General features: G+C 35.3%; 1 protein-coding gene across 8 annotated transcripts in view; it reads right to left on the reverse strand.

Moving 5' to 3' along the window:
• The window catches only part of TSGA10 (testis specific 10), a 97,562-nt gene that overhangs the window by 50,637 nt on the left and 27,807 nt on the right, over positions 1 to 19,118 (reverse strand). For 6 of the 8 annotated variants that reach the window (XR_013482793.1, XM_078146375.1, XM_020992820.2 and 3 more), the window contains exons 4-9: positions 13,733 to 13,798; positions 12,249 to 12,379; positions 11,392 to 11,544; positions 2,587 to 2,760; positions 2,419 to 2,496; positions 1,327 to 1,478 (exon numbers count right to left, since the gene is read on the reverse strand). Coding sequence is in view for 6 of the 8 variants with exons in the window: in XM_078146375.1 (XP_078002501.1) it covers positions 1,327 to 1,478; positions 2,419 to 2,496; positions 2,587 to 2,760; positions 11,392 to 11,544; positions 12,249 to 12,308 (617 nt within the window). In the remaining 2 variants the exon portion in view is untranslated. The remainder of the gene's footprint in view (positions 1 to 1,326; positions 1,479 to 2,418; positions 2,497 to 2,586; positions 2,761 to 11,391; positions 11,545 to 12,248; positions 12,380 to 13,732; positions 13,799 to 19,118) is intronic. The other 2 variants (XR_013482794.1, XM_078146376.1) reach the window with 1 other exon arrangement.

A 19,118-nucleotide genomic window follows, 5' to 3' on the forward strand; every position in this document is an offset into this window, starting at 1 on the left:
GGCATGTAGTCATAACATAGTCACTTTCTTTTTGAAAATTTCAAAACTGTCTATGCATTGTTCTTCTACCCACTCATTATTTAGAATTACATTATTCAGTCTCCATTGAAATCTCAGTCTTTTGCGTGCATATATCCCTTACTGATTATAATTATTAGTTTTTTCAATTTTGTCTTTCCTCAACTCTAGACCTTCTTGACTTATCCTCCTGCCTTTTTTTTTTTTTTGGTCTTTTCTGAGTTCTAATTCTTATTAAACTATCTGATGCATTTGATACTACTGATCACTCTCTCCTCCTGGATTCTTACTCTCATTTCTGTGTTTTCATGACATTATTCTTTCCTGGTTCACCTGCTACCTATCTTATGGCTCCTTTGCTGGTTCATATAATCAGTCTCTCTGTATTGCCTCTCCCTTTTCCTGCTCTAGTCTGTCTTAGCACACTGCTACTCAACCCACCTCAAAGCCTCCAGTGTTCTCACACTGTACCTTCAACCATATCTTCTACCCATTTCCCCTCCTCTTCCTATTTTGTGTTCTTTTCCTAGGGTGGTGCTAAATAAATGATTTATTAATAACATAATTTTATAACTGATGACTAAGTGATAACTGTAACATTATTAATGACAAAGTGATTTTCCTTAAATGTAGATATGCCCATGTGACTTTGGTACTCATCCAACTCATGAAGCTTCCTGTTGCCTCTTGGATGAAATATTAATGCCTCCATTTAGCTTTTAAAGCCCCAACCTACCTTTCAAGCTTCACTGGATGTTACTCTACTTTGTGCACACTGTGATACGACCAAATTGGCCTTCTCAGTTCCCTCAGTTTCTCATACACAACTGTTCGTCTGCCATCTCCAGGTCTTTGCACTGGCCACCCTCATGTGCCAGGAATGCATCTGTGGCTTACTTCTGCCTTTTAGAATCACTTTCTTCCTTTTAAGATGCAACTCAAGCACTATCTTCTACATGACACCTTTCCTGATGAACCCAACCACTAGAGCCCTCCCTTACCCACTGTCTTGTGATTAATTTGTATTATATAGATATATGTATAGATAGATACAGATATAAGCTTTATATTTATGCTATATATATTTTTATAGGTACTTGTTATCTCCCCCATTAGAATATACAGTCCAGTGTGGAGTTAGGTGGGAAGGAAACCCAAAGGGAGAAGAAAAGCACTAAGAAGGAAGTATTTTATAAACCATAAAATATCTTCTATAATGTGCGTTGTTATTTTCTCTATTTCTAAAATAGCAATAGTCTTAGAACCAAAGTTAAAGTAATAGTTTTACTAAAAATAATTTTTTTTTACCTCAAAGAATTATTTTCTGCTTTTTGTCTGCCAAGTTCACTTTCTGTGTCCATTGCCTTTCGTGCTAGTGCTTTCATCTCCTTTTCCACAGTGGTTATGGTTTCTTTCATCAAAGTCATATTTGCCATTTGTTCTAGACGTTCATCATCAAGCTGCACAAGTAAAACAACAAGGCTGGGGGTCACTGGAACCTGGCTTCCTCCTTCTTTCAAACAGGGCACACATCTCCTTTCCATAATGCAGTTTTAGGCCTGGTCTGTATGACGAATTAACCAAACTGGGATTGAACACTTTTGTTGGTCCATTCTCTCGGTCAGTCTTTATGCCAAACAAGTAGAGGAACCAGCACATCCTCCCACCTACTGTACAGCTCAGCAATAAAGACCTTTTGTGGTATGAGCCAGACCACATTTTCAATCCACAATTTAACATGGCCACAACATATTAATTTCATGGTTTTTCTGGCTGGTGACTTAAAACTTTCCAAGCAAAAATCCCTCACATATAAAAGAAACATACAATCTACATAGCTTTTGGGGGGGGGTTCCCCCCCTTTTGCTGTCATAAAAGGATACAACTAATAAGAATGCAAATATGATTAAGTAAACCTGTTGTAAGTTAAGTCAAATTCCTGTTAATTTCTGTTATACATTCTCAGCATATAAGTGCCTAGTATTCATACATAGAAAATGTAATACATTTGAATCTTCATCTATAAGTTATATTTAATGCTTTCTCAAATTTCCCAAATTACTTGCCTAATTTATTCTAAAAGAAGACAAAGCATTTTTCTCTTCTATAGAAAAGTAGAGAAAAGTAATTACACTTCAAAAATGTAAATCATTAAAATCAGTAGAAATACATTACTGAGGATAATCAATGAAGAATAGAGATTTCACTAAATCTTCTTTTTAGAAACATGTCTAGATCTACACTTTTCACCTTAACTTGGTAGAACACAAAGGATAGATAATACTTTTATCTTAGAATGTCCTATATCCCTGATTTAAAAATTGCTACTTTTTTGAACACATAAAAATTAAATGAGCCATTATTAAAAATTAGTTATAGATAAAATTGAATTTCTTTTACACTGTGTACTGTAGACTCCAATTCCTCTACTCTTTGTTCCAGGTGAGCTTTCTCATTAAATGCAGTCTCTTGGGAAATCTGTTTCAAATAAAAAAAAAAACATAGTACCTTCAGTTTTGTTGTATCTGTGCTGCATTGACATTAGTGTAGGTAAAATGTCTTTCTAACCTTTAACCTCTCCCTCAGACTATCTCGTTCTGTGGTCATTCTTCGTAAGTCAGTGAAGGCCACATCTCTTTCTGTTTCTACCCGTCGTAAGATTGCATGTGCTGTTGATGTTGATTTAGGAGACTTGCAATTTTTCATCATTTCTCGTCTCAGTCTGGCTATTTCTTCTTGTGCCTATTATTTTTAAACATACAAGTATAAATCTGCTTTAATGAGCTTAAAGGAACATTAGACTTGCTACTCTACCGGCCAACAATGGTTAAGTGGAAGCGTTTTGCTAAAGTGTGAGACAATTAAATTTTATATTTTTAACAACTTGTTCATACAAATTTTAATTACACAAATCAAGATCAAGGGCAACACAAAATGCAAAATGTAAAGTATAGGTAAAAAAAGGTCACTGCAAAAGAGAATATTTTCCAGATAATGCTTTCATTATACTTTTTCCTTTTCCTGTATACACTTGAATGTAATACAGGAAAGTATCTTATTTTTAATAAAATACCATAGAAACTTCTAATTCAATATTAAAAGGTTACTTCATGTCCCTGGCTGCCAGCTTATATCAATACATCTTTGGTGGAAAGAAATTCTGGATGATGGATGCCCTCACATATTTTTTGTTCATTCTCTAGAACACTTCCTTAACACCACAACATCTCCGTAAGACACCAAACTAATTCATCTTAACCCTGTAACTGGCAAATAACTTTTGACTCTTACTTACTTTTCACAATTACATATAAAAACAATGTTAACATTCTTTTTTTCAAATTTTGAGTTTCAAATTCTTTCCTTCCCATCATACCCTCCTCCTCACTGAGAAGGCAAGTAATTTTACATAAGTATCTGAGGCTAGATTTTTGAATTCCTGACTCCAGGTCCAGTGCTGAAGCATGTTACCCAACTCCTGACACAGAAGTGATAGACTCTGGGTGCAGAATGAGATATGTGTTTTTTAGATATGGCTAATGTAGGAATTTGTTTTGTTAAACTATATGTATTTATTTTTAAAAAAATTATTTTTGTTTTCAATAGTGAAGAATGGAAGAAGACAAAAATCAATTTCTGCTAATTGGAAAAAAATTAATTAAAAAATATCTTAGTAACTTGGTAAATTCACAAGATATTCTCCATAAGAATTTAACATTTTTCAAAATAATGTTTTGAGGAGAAAGCTTATTGACTGGAAAAGGCTACAAAATTGAAGGTCAATGGGCCAAGCTCAGATCAGAAGATAAATGGCTGAATATCATCTTGGCTTTATGCACTCATAGAACAATAGAATTTCAAATGTGGAAGTGTCTTCTGTGGCTATCTAGACCACCTCACACCTGAAAAAGAATGCTTACTATGATACCCTGAATCAATACCTAGACTTTATCTGTAATCTAGATTTTCACTGAAGATCTCTTATACACAGGAAGACGCCCTTTCTAAATATGGATGGCTCTAACTGTTATGAAATGTATCCTGAAATCAAGTCTAAATTTATCTCTTTGCAATTTCTACCCACTATGCCTAACCCTTCTCTCTGGGCTAAGCCAAAAAAAGAAAAAACAAGAAAACCAAAATACCCCAACAACCACCAAAAAAACTCATCTCATTCATCTTTTCTTCTGCATGGCAGCATGTCCTTCAGAGACCTGAACATAGCCCTCATCTTCCTTTTCACACCACAAAGGCTTCTCTGCTCCATGCTCAGCATCTTGGGTTTCTTCAACTAATCCTTTAAAAACTTTTTTTCTCTGGACTTAAATACAAACAACAACAAAAAAAGAGAGCATTTCTCACACGTAGAGAATACAAAAAGGGGATCATATGTGAAGCCACACTTTCCACTTCATTCATGCTGCTTCCTTTTTCTAAAAAGTACATAATTCTACATGTTACTTTGAAAACTGGCCTTGTCTCTGTTCTCTTCTGAATCTGTTCTGTGCATTTAAAAAACATTTTAAGAGCCCACTTTTTTTTTTGCTCATTATTATTAATCCCCTCTGCTCTCCCTAACAAATTCAAAATGGGGGGGGCAGAAATCCAAGTCTAAACAGTGTCCAAATGCCCAAAAATATTCTTCCTGTACCATAAGTCCATTATCTCCAAGTCTGGAGGTAGATAGCATGCTTCATCATAAGTCCTCTGTAGATGTGGTTGGTCAGAGTTGGTTTTCTCCAATATTGTTGTACAAATTAGAATTCTCTGAAATCACATCTTATCATTTCTTAAAATCCAATAATATTCCCTTAGAGTGAGATATTCCACAATGGATTCAGCCATTCACCAATTGATAAGCACCTCCCTCAGATTCCCTTTCTTTTTCCCTCATAATCTTTCCTTAAGGATCAAGAAATTTGCTTTTCAATTGCTGTTATTTTTAAACATACAAGTATAAATCTGTTTTAATGAGCTTAAAGGAACATTAGAGTTGCTACTCCACCAGCCAACTACATTTGAGTGCAAGCCTTTTGCTAAAGTGTGACACAATTAAACTTTATATTTTTAACAACTTGTTCATACAAATTTTAATTACACAAATCAAGATAAAGGGCAACACAAAATGCAAAATGAGAATTATAGGTGTTTTCAATTAGTCTTTCCTCGAATGCATGCGTACTCACATGTATGTGTGTGTGTGTGTTTCAACCCTTTGTCTAGTTCAGATAAGAGGCTCACCTGATCCATGGTTCTCCCACCCTTCTACATATTTAATATACTCTTCTTCTCATAGCAAGTTCCACCCCCTTCTTTCTCCTTTATATACTAGTTATGTTCCCCCTCCTCTTTTGCCTCTTAAAATCCTGAGACCATAATCCATCTACCCCAAATCCTCTTTCTTACTTAACACTCAGAATATCTTTAAAAATCATTTCTCCTTCCTCCTCCATAAGCATGTTAGTATTCCATCATTTTACATATCCTCCCCCAAATGTTCAAATAAATTGACCTTTCTAGGTTTCTCTTGACTCTTAAAAGTTTCTATTCAGCTCTCTGATCTTTTCATCAGAAATCCTTGAAAGATCTCCAGTTCATTTAAAGTTAATTTTTTCTCCCCTGCAGGATTATACTCAGTTTTTCAAGGTAAATTACTCTTGGTTGTCAACCTATATATTTTGCCTGTTGGAATATTAGATTCCAAACTCTCCTCACATTTGTAGTAGAAGTTGCTAGATCTTCTGTGATCCTGACTCTGCTTACTCATGAATTCCTTCTTTCTGCCTGCTTGCAATATTTCTCCTTTGATGTGGAAGATCCAAATTTTGGCCAAGATGTTTCTGGGACTTTTCCTTTTTGGAGTTCCTTTTGGGAGGTGATATGTAGGGTTTTTTTTTCTATTTTCACTTTACCTTCTGGTTCAAATATATCAAATGAGGCAGCTGGTGGCACAGTGGATAGAGTGCCCAAATTCAAATCTGTTTTCAAATACTTATTAGAGTGTGACTGTGGGCAGTCACTTTGCCTCTGCCTGTCTCAATTTCCTTAACTGTAAAATGGGGATAAAGTAGCACCTACCTTCCCCAGGGCTGTGGAGAAGATCAAATGAGATAGTAATTTTTTTTTGAGATAGTAATTTTAAAGTGCTTAGCATAGTGCCTGGCACACAGTAAGCAGTATAGAAATGTGAGCTATAATAATTATTATTTATAGATTTGTTCATAATCTACTAAAATAATGTCTAGGCTTTTTTTTTTAGTTTTCAACATTCACTTTTATAAGATTTTGAGATCTAAATTTTCTCCCTCTCCCTCCAGGCTTTTTTAAAATAATGGTTTTCAAACAGTCGAGTGATTTCAAAACTATCTCTTTGACCTGCTTTCCATATCAATTGTTTTTTTTATAAACAGATATCTTATATTTTCTTCTATTTTTCCAATAATTTGATTTTGTACTAATGTTTCTTGCTGCAACATGAAAAGGCAGGGGACAGAAAGAGGGAAGAATAAGCATTTATTAAGTACTTATTATGTGCCAGGCACTGTGTTAAGTGATTTACAAATATTTATAAATATTATCTCATTTGATCTTCATGACAACCCTGTGAGCAACACTGAAAGGTAGGTGCTATTATTTTCCCCTTTTTGAAGTAACTTGTTCAAGGTTATTTAGCTAGTTAAGATTCTGAGGCCAAATTCAAACTCTAGACCTAAGGCTTTATCTACTGTGCAACACAGCTTTCACTAATTATTGTCATGGAGACACTGATTTCTCTTTGGTCTATTCTAATTTTCAAGGGGTCCATTTACTTGGATAATATTTACCATTTCCTGTTCTAAGCTATTTATTCATCTAACAATTCTTCCCTCCACAGCTTTTATTTCATTTTTTAAAATCTCTTCATTTTTTTCTAAGTACTCTTATAGGAAATCCAATTTTCTGAGTCTTTTTTACAGTTGCTATGGCATTACTTTCTCATTCTAGGCTAATTTTTTGGCCATCGCTAGATCTACAATAAATTTTTTTATACCAGTCAAGATCTTCTTTAGTTCATCAATCTCTTTTTCCTTAGTTCCTTAAATGTGACTTTGTGTCAAAGCCAGGCTCTGCCATCTGCTGCATTTTTTTTTATGAGGTAGAGTTCCTCTTACTCTGACCTCCATCAAATGGAGGCATTGGGCTCCTTCTCCCCCTTGCTATTCCCTCTGCCACTGAATCTTTGAGTTTCAGAGTATAGGGGATCTTGGAGTCCTGAGGTGTCTCAGCTGGAGCACTGTCACACCTGCCCTGCTCACTTCTTTTCAGGTGGTTTCCAAGGTCCCTACCCTAAGCCCTTCTGACCATCCTGGAGCTTTTTCAGGGGAGTCTTCTGTTCTTGCTGCATCTGAACACAGAGCCCTTCTGGCTACATATGCCTGTGGCTGGTCTCTGGTCACACTGCTAGTTCGTGTGCCTATTCCTGGCTTGGCTTGGCTGGCAGCCTCTTTTCTTATTTCTAGTGAGCTAGCTAACTTTTTGTGTGGTTTATAGTAGAAGAATAAATTTACTATAATTTCCTATTGGATTTCTTGATCATTATCCAATCTAGGGGCAATTCTTAGACTTTTGCTAGATTTGGTATGGGAGAGCTGGTCTACCTGCCTCTACGTGGGCAGCCATCTTGGACAGGTGTCAATCAATTTTCACATGGAGTGGACACCATCCTGGTTGCTACCATCTCTAGCTCATCAAAGTACTTTCTAAAATGTGGAGCTCAGGTTTTAAAACATTACACCAGATGTGGTCTGACCAGGGCAAAGTTCACTGATACTATATTTTCCCTATTCCTAAATGCTATATTTCTCTCAATATGGAGATTCATTTTCTTGACAACACACTTTTCATATTAAGTTTATAGTCCACTAAAATTTTCAGATCTTTTTCAGACAACCTTTCAGACAAAGCCATGCCTTTCTCACCTTGTATTTAGCTTTGAAAAATCAACTCATAATTATATGCCTTTACATTTATCCTTATGAAATTTCATTTTATTCTATTTGGTCCAATGTTTTAGCTTTTTAATATCTTTTTGAATCCTGACTCTGTCATCAAGTGTATATCTGAAAATTTGATAAGCAGAACATCTATAAGTATGCAAGTCATTGACAAAAATGTTAAAACAGCACAAGCCAAATACAGATCTTCTTAGCATTTCCCTGCAGACCTCTTTCTAACCTAACATCAAACCATTAATGACTACTCTTTAGGTCTAGCCATTCAGTAAATTTCAAATTGCCTAACCATATTATCATTTATTTCTATGTCTCTATTTTTTTCCACACAAAATCAGCATAATAGACTGTAAAATGTTTTACTAAAAAATCTAAGTAAATTATATCTACAGTACTCCCCTGATAGATTCATCTAGTAACCCTATCAAAAAAAGAATCAAAGTTAAAGCAGTATGACTTGTTCTTGACAAAGCAATTCCAGCTTTTTATGCTTACTGCTTTCTATTCTATTACTGCTTCCTATTCCAGTTCCTAGGGCTGGTTGCTAACCACTCCCTTTAGTAATCCATTCTAGAATTTCCCCAGGAATTTAAATACAGCTCACTGGTCTCTAGTTTGCAGACTCCATTCTCTTTTGCTTTTTGGAAAAGTGCACAACTGCTTTTCATCTTTCTGGCAGCATCTCCAGTTTTCTTTGAAATGGTCGTTCAAAGATCATTGACAGAAGCTTAGCAATTGCATATCCCCCATTCTTTCCATACTCAATTTACCTGTACTTTGGTTGCCTGGATTCATCAAAGGCCACTAGGTATTTTCTTATTCCTTCCCTAATTATCTCGGTTGGCAACTCACTATGATCCATAGTTGCTTCCTTTTTATTCCAAAGATCAGTGTGCAGAGAAAACGGAATGAAAATAAGATTTTAAGGGCCATGACTTCTCTTTTTCATTAGTCTTATAGGCCTATCTCACCTAAGGAACAGTCCTCTTCTTTCATATAGCCAAAGAAATCCAAATTTATTTTGTTTGTAGATTCCTTCACCAGCCTTGGCTAATTCTTAGGGTTGGCACTGTGCTTTGATTTTATAAGAAAGGAGAGTTAACAAAAAAGGCCATATTGTTTCTTCTGATCTTGCTTCCATTTTCTGGGTGTGTCTTTTAAAAATCTATGTGGATTGGGGACTTCCTTGATAATTCACATCAGTCTTTTAAAATTAACTCTCCTTTCTCAAAAGATCACAGATTTAGATCTAGAAGGAACCTGAGAAGATTTTGACTCCAGCCCCCTCATTTTACAGATGTGGAAACAGACTCAGAGAGGCTAAGAGGCTTGCCCATAGTCACACAGCTGTAAGTGTCTGAGGGAAGATTTGAACTCATGAATTTCTGATTCCAAATCCAGCAATTTGTACATTCCTCCACCTAAATGCTCCTCCCTCCTCCTCAATGTTTCCATTTCATCTTCAGAATTTTGCTCACCATTAATGAACCAGCTTTTTTTGAAAAATTTTGGTCTATAAGAACCTCCCTGTCCTTCTCTGATCCCTTTACAATCTGCTCTTCCAAAATCTACTGTGCACCTAACTAGTCTCTGCTTTCTTTTCCTCTGATAAGAATTCTAAGATAGAATAGTTCATTCTCCTCTAAGGTTTCATCCTTTCCACCCCAGCAACCTCCTGGTTGGTGAGAATCCCACCTACAATTGTATTTCCCCTTATTAGGTCATACACCTTTTGAAGGATGAAACTGCAATAAAGGCATGTCAAAAACACATACACTATTCTGCTTTTAGCATAGAGAGATTCAAGTCCAAATAAGTATGTATGTCTCCATCATGACTATATCATGCCAAATTTTTTATCTTTCCCTAAAACTCTTCATCTATGTCCTCTTTCTGTCCAGATAGTCTCTAGAAGACTATGATGATTATCATTTCTCTGCTTTCACTGATTTTCATCCAAATGCTCCTAGCACGTTTTCTCCCTCTGATTCCTAGATTTCTTCACATAAGTAAATTGTCTTAATATATAATGCTATCCCATAACCTACCTTATCTAATTCTGTCATGGTTCTCATCCTACTAAGCTTCCTCTATGTTAGGATCTTAAACATTCAACTTTGCTTGTTGATGACATATGCACACAGATCTCTAAAGCTATGTGTTTTATTATCAAGTCCTTTCTTGGACTTTGATTCTTGTGAAATTTTGTGTGTCTCAAAGCTCTCTTCTTCTTAGCTCCTCTTTAGGGTATCAGTAAGGTATCTTCATGTATATATGTATAGTTTTCTTCTACCCTTTTCCTTTTATTTAAAGCCTTTTAGTCAGATTTAAAGAGTTCAGGCAAATGCATTCTTGTTTGTCCCAATCATTTTTTAGGGTTAGACTATTTAGTTTCCAATTATTTTTTAGTCTATCTTTCCATGGCCCTTTATTACATATAATTTTTATTGCATCATGATCTGAAAAGGATGCATTTAATATTTCTGCCTTTCTGAATTGGATTGTGAGGTTTTTATGCCCTAGTACATGGTCAATTTTTGTGTTGTGCTATGACCGCCGAGAAAAAAGTATATTCCTTTCTATCCCCATTCAGTTTTCTCCAGAGGTCTCCCATATCTAAGTTTTCTAAAATTCGATTCATCTCCTTAACTTCTTTCTTGTTTGTTTTGTGGTTAGACTTATTTAGTACAGAGAGGGGAAGGTTGAGGTCCCCCACTAGGATAGTTTCAGCAAATGCATTCTTATGAGCCCCTGTGCAACCAATCACCAAGTATTTATTAATCACCTAATATTTGCCAGCATTATGCTATGTGCTACAAAAAAATGGAATGATCCCTGCTTGTACTGAGCTTACAGTCTAATGGGGAAACAAGTACACATAAAAACACATACAGCATAAATATATGCTTGTATACATATATACACACATAAAGTAGTTAAATACTTCTGAGAGGGAAGACACTAGCACAGTTAGGAGGCTTCAGGCAGAAAAGGGTGAGCTGTGTCTTAAAAGAATAAGCCTACTAAGCAATGATATGGGAGTTTACAAAGTAATTATTTGTCCTTAAAGGTGTTTCAGAACTTTGCTATTTCACAGAATCTGAGATTTCTACCCTTTGCTAACCCAGGTCCATCACTGTAAAGCACCCACTATCCTTTGCTAATATGATATGCTCCTGTGTATTAAAAAACACCTCTTACTCCAAATAACAGTATAAAAAAATAAGATTTTATTAAGAAAATCTTATAGAACATTTGCAATGTCTCGTTAGTTTAATGGCTTTACAAAGCACATGTTTAGAATTTAATGGGAAAAAGATACACCTTTAACAGCTGGATAAATTACTCCTCAGATCTTTTGCTCATCTACAAATAAAATTACCTGTTCATAAAGAAGAAAAGTCTTGTCTCTTTCAGATGTGAGAACCTTGACATTACCCTGAATTTCAGCCAAGTGACGCTCATATTTGTCCAACATACATCTAAGTTCCTCACGATCTCTTGTCTTCAAAAGCTCTGAATCACAATTTGCTCCCTAAAATCATGACAGAAATTTTACAAATCTTGACACTTAGGGTTTTGAAACAACTATATTCCTCTCCTTACTCTGCCTTCAAATATTCATAGTCTTCTCTCTAATGCAAAAACTACACTTTGACTGTACTGCCTTCACTGGCTATCCTTCCTTAGCTTTCCTCTCACAATCAAGCTTTTCAAACAAGTCTTAAAGTTTGCAAAGTACTTTCCTCCCAACAGCTCTCTCAAGTAGGCAATGCAATTATCATCACTATCCTCATTTCATAGTTAAAGAAACTGGCTGTGAGCGTTGGAGTGGCTTACCAGGAAAAAAACACAGCCGTTAAGTGTCTGAAGAGGGCTTTAAATCTAAGACACCGCTAATTATAAATCCAGTACTTTTTCCACTAATAATGATGGGAGTATGTAACCTCAATCTAAATATACACACTGGTACTTGGTAAGCAAGTGAAATTAATGTAGTTATCCCTAAGAAATCCAACCTTTTTTAAAAAATTATTTTCTCAAATTATGCCCATTCATCCGATTTTTGCCCAACCAGTTTGCTTACTTTCACAAAGCACGCTACATCTGCTCTTTTGTATTTACTCCACAGTCAAGGGTATCTCTGTGAATCATCCACCAACCACTTACTGCTAAATCAAAATGAAAGGCCAAAGAAGATATTTTGTTTGCATTATAAATTAATATATCACAAGATACCATGTGTACCCTGGGAGGTGGAGAAGTGCGTCGAGGACTTTTAGATCTACTTCGAATCATCTTTCCCAAATTTTCAGCTTCACTCTTATGATGAGTTGTCTGCTCCTAAAGTCTTGACAAAAGAATCAAATCTAGAAAAAGATTTAACACCTTTTCAGTCTAAAATTATCTTGCCAAGGAGGAAAAAATTAAGTAGTTTACTGCAAGCCAAATGAAACTAGTATTTTTAAAATAGGATGAAAATTGACAATCACTCAATCATTAAAATCAAATTTGAAAAAAATAAAATAAAATAAAATTTGATTATAGATTAAAGTCTGGAATTACATCATTTCTAATGCATTTCTTTTTTAAATAAGCTTTTATTGATGTCTTTTGTTTCTTACATCATCATAGTTATCTCCAATATCTCTCTCCTGACCCAAGAGCCATACTACATCTATTTCATTTCTGATTTACTGTCAAGGCTTCCTCTTCCTGTTATTTATAATGGTTCCATTTGTAGCTTACCTTTTCTTTTAATTTATTGCTTTTTCCTTGTGAACTCCATTAATTTTGAAGGAAAGGGTAAAAGGTTTAAGTTGACTAGAAATGTCTTCTCAATTTCAATAGGTTTAGAAATAGTCATATAAACGGGCATTGCTTATTTTAGTAGCTCTGTATGTTGCTAGTCTATCCCTTAATATGACTAAATGTTTGTATCCTGGCATAGTTCTCAGTGTTAGAATTTCATTCCTATGAACTCCTATCCTTTTAGATCAATCTGAACACATTTCTTTTACAAATTCTTTAACTAACATTTTTGTAGATAAGAATAACAGCAAAACAAGGTATTTTAGATAAATTGAATGTTTTGTGCTCATAAAGTTTATTTTAACTCCAAAGCTTAAAAAAAAGGATTTATCTAAAATAATTATTGATGCAATATCTTTCTGTGGATAAGAAGAATTCAAGCTATTTCAATGAAGAGTCAACTGACTTAATACTGCTGGCTTAAAAAAAAAAACACTGAATTAAGGGGTTTATGAAAAGCCAAATACAAATTCTGAGAACACTCTCATTAATAATGATTGAAACCCAAATAGCATGATAAGGCTTCATAAACTGATCAACTGATAAATTATTCTTGATCTTTCAGGATAAGGACAAGCAAAGGGGAAATCTAGCAATCAAGTTCCACTTTTGCATACTAGGGCATTCTTTTACTGGAGAGCTAATGGTTAAAAGAGGCAGCTTTCTATTCATCTGAAGTTTTATCTGGCATGAGGATCCAATCATGGAGACAAAAGGTCAAATGGACTGTATGCTAATTTTTTTCCTCTGTATTCCTAACAATTCCACAAAAAGCAGCTTCTTTTTTTTTTTTTTTGGCTAGGCAATCAGGGTTAAGTGACTTGCCCAAGGTCACAAAGCTAAAAAAGTAGCTTCTTAAAATAATTAGGATACACTCAAGTACTTAAAACTATATTAAAATACATACTTACATATCTAAGACTTTATATTGTATCTTCTAGTACCATAATATTATTTTGCTGACATCTAAGTTCAGTCTGGAAAACAAACCAAAAATAGCATGTGTAAGCATGTAATTAATACCTAAAATCTATGTACCTGATTTTCAAAGTTAATAGTAACTTTCATGGTTGTTAAACTAGAAAAACAGCACTGGACAAAGGGAATCCATTAAAAAAAATGGAATTCAGAAGCATTTGAATTGGGACATAAAAGACCAGGTCATTCTGGTAATTTTGCCTTCAGTTACAGATATTTCTGTGATATAATACAAGACAAGGGACATTTTCACAAGCAAATCATACTAATTTCATCTCTAAATAAGAAAACAGGACTGATAAAAAGAGGAAGAAAGACTTCCTTGATTACAACAGATGAGAATAATCCCTCATTTTCAACATTCATTGCACTATGTTTGTGCCATGTATGGAATATATGACAGATTTCATTGTAGACATTTATGGGGGGGGCAGCTAGGTGGTGCAGTGGCTATAGCTCTGGCCTTGGAGTCAGGAGGACCTGAGTTCAAATCCAGCCTCAGACACTTGACACCAACTAGCTGTGTGACCCTGGGCAGGTCACTTAACCCCAACTGCCTCACCAAAAAGGAAAAAAAATAGATATTTATGGACATGGGTTACTCCTCCTATGTAAAATCTTGGATGACAGAGAGTATTTGTTATATATCTTTATATTCCCTACATGAACTTCCAAAAAATAGAAATTTAATTTTAAAAAATTTATTCAGAATAAAAATATTCCAGTATTTTTTAACTTGTAAAATTCTCCTTCTTTCAAAATGAAATGTCCAATAAGCTTGTCTACTACAAAACAGGCTTTCTTTAAACGCTCTCTTTTGGGTTAAAAGGTGCTCTAAAATATGGCTTCAAATTATCTTTCCCACCTTATCTTACATTGTTTCCCTTAATACACTCTACATTCTTGCCAAATTGGACTATTAGCTGTTCCCTGCAACTGACATTCCATATCCTGCTTCCACACATTTACATAAACTATTTCAGGAGTACACCATTTCAATCTGAGAATCATTATTTCTTTTCAAGCATCACCTCCTCAAAAATCTTCTCAGATTCCCCAAACTAAGGCTCTCTGTCTTTTCCCAAACTACCTTTCATTTACCATGTACATGTGTATATATTGTATTCCTCTAAGTCTAATTCGTACCTTGAGGGCAGGAGTTGTTTCATTTTTATTTTGTATCCCTGGCATCTAGCACAATGCCTTGCGTAAAGTTAGCACTTAATAAAATGTTTGTTGTATTCAGTTGATCTATTTGTCCGTCTAGTGATCTCCACTAGGAAAATCTTAGAGGACATATTTAGGTTTATGAATGACAAAGGCAATAAGTTTTAGAGATGTACTTTAGGTAAAATGTAGACAAGATGACTCTAATATAAAGGTATACAACAGAAATGACCCAAAGTGGCCCAAAGAACTAGCATCTAGTATAGCTCCTTGAATAAAGAATTACTTTTAAATTATTTTTAAAGACTTATGATTTCACTTGTATCAGTACTCCCTCCAGCAATATACAGATCAGATCACAATGCCACCACGCCCTAGTCTTCATGAGCTGTAGCTGCTAAATAAGTTTATCATATGAACTTTTATAAACTTCTGTTAATAAACCTTTCTGAATAAGCAGGCTGGTGTTCAGATGACAGATGAAGTCTGTTGCTACGCCCAACTCATAGCCTTTCAGCTTGGTAATTTTTCCGCCCTGTTCCCATTACCTTCAGGAAGCCAGCATCACCTCCCTGCTATGATGAAGTATCAGAGCACAACTTTAGCAGTTAAAATACTTACTACAAAGCTTCTTGAGGGTATAGACTATTTCATTTTGATCTTTATATCCCTAGTGCTTAGCATAAGAAGGTGCTTAATAAATGCTGGTTGATTGACTAATAAAAAATACTACTTAAAAATATAAAAAATACTCCTTAAATACGTAAAATGCTTACTACTTAAAAACAAAATAAAATTATTTGCTGATAGATGTGATTGCCCAGAAAGGTAAGGGGGATGGCAATGCCCATAATAATAAAAACACTGAAGAGAAGCAAACTAATTCAAAAACAACACATGAAACTTAAAACTTACCCCAAAAGAGCCTTGATATAATAAAGAACATGGAGCAGCTATATCAAGGCCAAAACAAAGAAAATAGTATTCTGCTTCTTCCTATTTCAAATAATTAAGTTAAAGTTTAAAATGAAGAATGGGGAAAAAATGCAGAAGCACCTCAAAGTGAAGGTAAAACATAGAAAAGAATTCAAAGGATTAAAAGAAGAAAACGAAGGAAAATTATTTTTTTCTTTTAAAAATGGTCTAATGAATAAACTCTCCTCGTTTGATAAATCTACACTAACATTTTTGCCTAAAAGTGTAGATAGTATCTTGAGATCAAATATTCTCTCCATTCACCCTTGAATACAAATCCCAAATAGCTTCAAATCCTGCTCACTTTCTTGTAGCTCAAGATAGCCTCTTTCATTTGAGAAATTCTGGTGCTAAAACTCCTACCCACAGGATTTCCAGATATCACACCTGTGGTCTGCCTGGTAACAATAAGGTTAAAGTATACAAAGACTCCATAATATATACTTAGTTTGAATCTTGACACAGCCCAACTCAGCACACAGTTCTTCAAGTTCTGTATCAGTCTAACATTTCTTTCTGGGGCAAGTGTTTCTCGGGACAACCTATGCTTTCTCTAATATTACTCTCCTAAGCTAGAACTACTTTCCTCACTGGGTCCTATATTCCAATTATCATCATCCCTACTATTTATTGTAGGCCAGTATTGTCAAACTCAAATAGAAAAGGAAGCCACACTGTATATAAATCCCTGCCATTTTGTATGCTTCGCTTCCTAAAATACACTGCCACTTTCAAAACCTATTCCAGGGTAGTATTTACTCTAAAATATATTCCCCCATTCTAACACTGTTCCATCATGTCCTTTCAAACATTTGACAACTTTTTTCTGAATAGGACACACCCTCCCTTGGAATACTGCCTACTGAAGTATTTTTCTTACATATAGTCTCTCTTCCTGATGCTTTATCACATTTCAATTAGTTGCTGCTTTTCATAAAGAATGAAAATTTATAGAATTTACACTGTAAAATCTTATTTAATTATGACTCCACAATTCATTTGTGAAGAATTGAGCCCAAGGCCTGAATCATCAACTCACCTGTTGTCACTTTCAACTGAATGTCTCATAGACATCTCAAACTTAACATATCCACAACAGAGGTATTTATCTTTTCTTCAAAACCTAGCCTTCTGAGCTTCCCTATTTCTGTTAAAGGCACCATCTTCCTGGTCAGCCTGGTTTATAGCCTTGGTGTCATCTCTGACTGCCTACTCTCACTCATCCCACATATTTAAGTAGTTTCTGCCTCCACAACACCTTTCAAATATCTCCTCTTATCACCATTCACATAGCCCTCATTGCGTCTCATCCAGAATATTACAACAACTTTGTCATTGGTCTCCCTGTCTCATGGCTCTCCTTACTCCAATCAATTCCCTACACAGTCACTAAAGTTATTTTCTTAAGTTACAGGTCTGACCATGTCACCCCACCCCATCTCCCCCTCACTTCAATTGCTCCTTACTTCTAGAATCAAATACAAACTTAACTATTTGGCATTAAAGGTCTTCGGGCCTCATCCTACCTTTCCAAGTTTACTATATATTATTCCCCTTCATGCACGCATGCACACACATGCACATGTATATACACACACACACACACACAAGTTCAGCTAAACTGGCTTTCTTGCTCTTCTTCACAGGGCATTAAATCTCCTATTTCTGGGTCTTTGAACTGGCTGTCCTCCATTCCTAAATATGCCCCTTCATATCCATCTCCCCTGGTTTCCTTCAAAACAGCTCAACTGCCATCTTCTGCATGACGCCTTTCATGTTTTGCCCAGCTCCTAGTGCCTTCCCTTCAAGGTACCTTGTGTCTGCTCTGAACATATATACATGTGGATGCTGTCTCCCCCATTAGGATGTAAACTCTTTGAGGGCTGTGACTGTTTCCCTTTTTGTATCCAGCACTTAGCACCGAACCTGGCATACAATTAGGTACTTAACAAAAACTTCTTGAGTAAGGTACACTGTATTGAAAGTTAGCACTAATACTATATATATGAAAATTAACAGCTTCAAAAAAATAACCCTATAGGAAGAATTTTTAAACTATTACACTACTTTTGGGTACCCTTAACATTTTAGAAAATGTCTCATGTAAATAACTGATACGCTGATTACAAATAATTCTTATGTCTTCATTAAAGCAATTCCCCTAGAGATCTAATTCTTCTAGCCTAGTCTGAGTTACTATATGTATTTCAAAATACTACCATTATTTTCTTTAGATATCCTATGATTCAGACTTTTCAATCATTCAGACTGGTTTATGCTTAATCCAAATCAGTGACGTTTTACTGAAATCCATCAATTGGCTAATATATAACAACCAATGGCCACCAAAAACCTATGTTTATGTTGACTTTGTCCTCAGGCCATTTACTGATTTCACTGCTTTGTTAAAATGCATAGGATGCTATAACAAATAATATCTCTACTAACAATTAATAATCTTTTTTCATAGATACACTCAACTAATATAGAAATTCATTACAAGGGAAGAATATTCAGCAAGTTAAAATTTATCCCTTGTTTTCTATTTTTTATAATGATAATGTCCTTTTTATTATAGACTATTAGTGACTATTAATAAATGAAACTGATTTTGTTTTAAAAGTGCATTTGGGGGCAGCTAGGTGGTACAGTGGATAGAACACTAGCCCTGGAGTCAGGAGGACCTGAGTTCAAATCCAGCCTCAGACACATAACACTCACTAGCTGTGTGACTTTGGGCAAGTTACCCAATTGCCTCTGAGTGAGACAGTGTAAACAGTGTGAGATCTCTCAGATGGACTGAGTGTAACAGTTTTGTAGACTGTTACAAGCTCAAGGTTGGTGACACTAGCCTGAATAGGCCCAAGTTTCAAGTTCCTAGAAAACACATGATCTGTACTGTTACATTAGTATTAGGCAATGGCTAATGCTAAATAAGGATAAAATAGCTAGGACTGGTAGTATTATAATGAGATTCCTTGTTTCTGGGGTAGATTTTTGCATTTTAGATTGTAAGGCTGAAATTCCTGTCCAATGGGAATTTACAGCCAGTGGTGGGTGGGTGTCTCTGCATTAGGACTGTATAACCTTTGTTCTGACCTTTGTGTCTCACCTTGCTTTGTTCAGACTGCCAGACAAAGCAGATGCCCGCTTCTCGCCAGAATGTAATAAATCTTT

This window comes from Phascolarctos cinereus, unplaced genomic scaffold (genome assembly GCF_003287225.1).
Source record: "Phascolarctos cinereus isolate Bilbo 61053 unplaced genomic scaffold, phaCin_HiC Scaffold_726;HRSCAF=1367, whole genome shotgun sequence".
In the NCBI taxonomy this organism is placed as follows: domain Eukaryota; kingdom Metazoa; phylum Chordata; class Mammalia; order Diprotodontia; family Phascolarctidae; genus Phascolarctos; species Phascolarctos cinereus.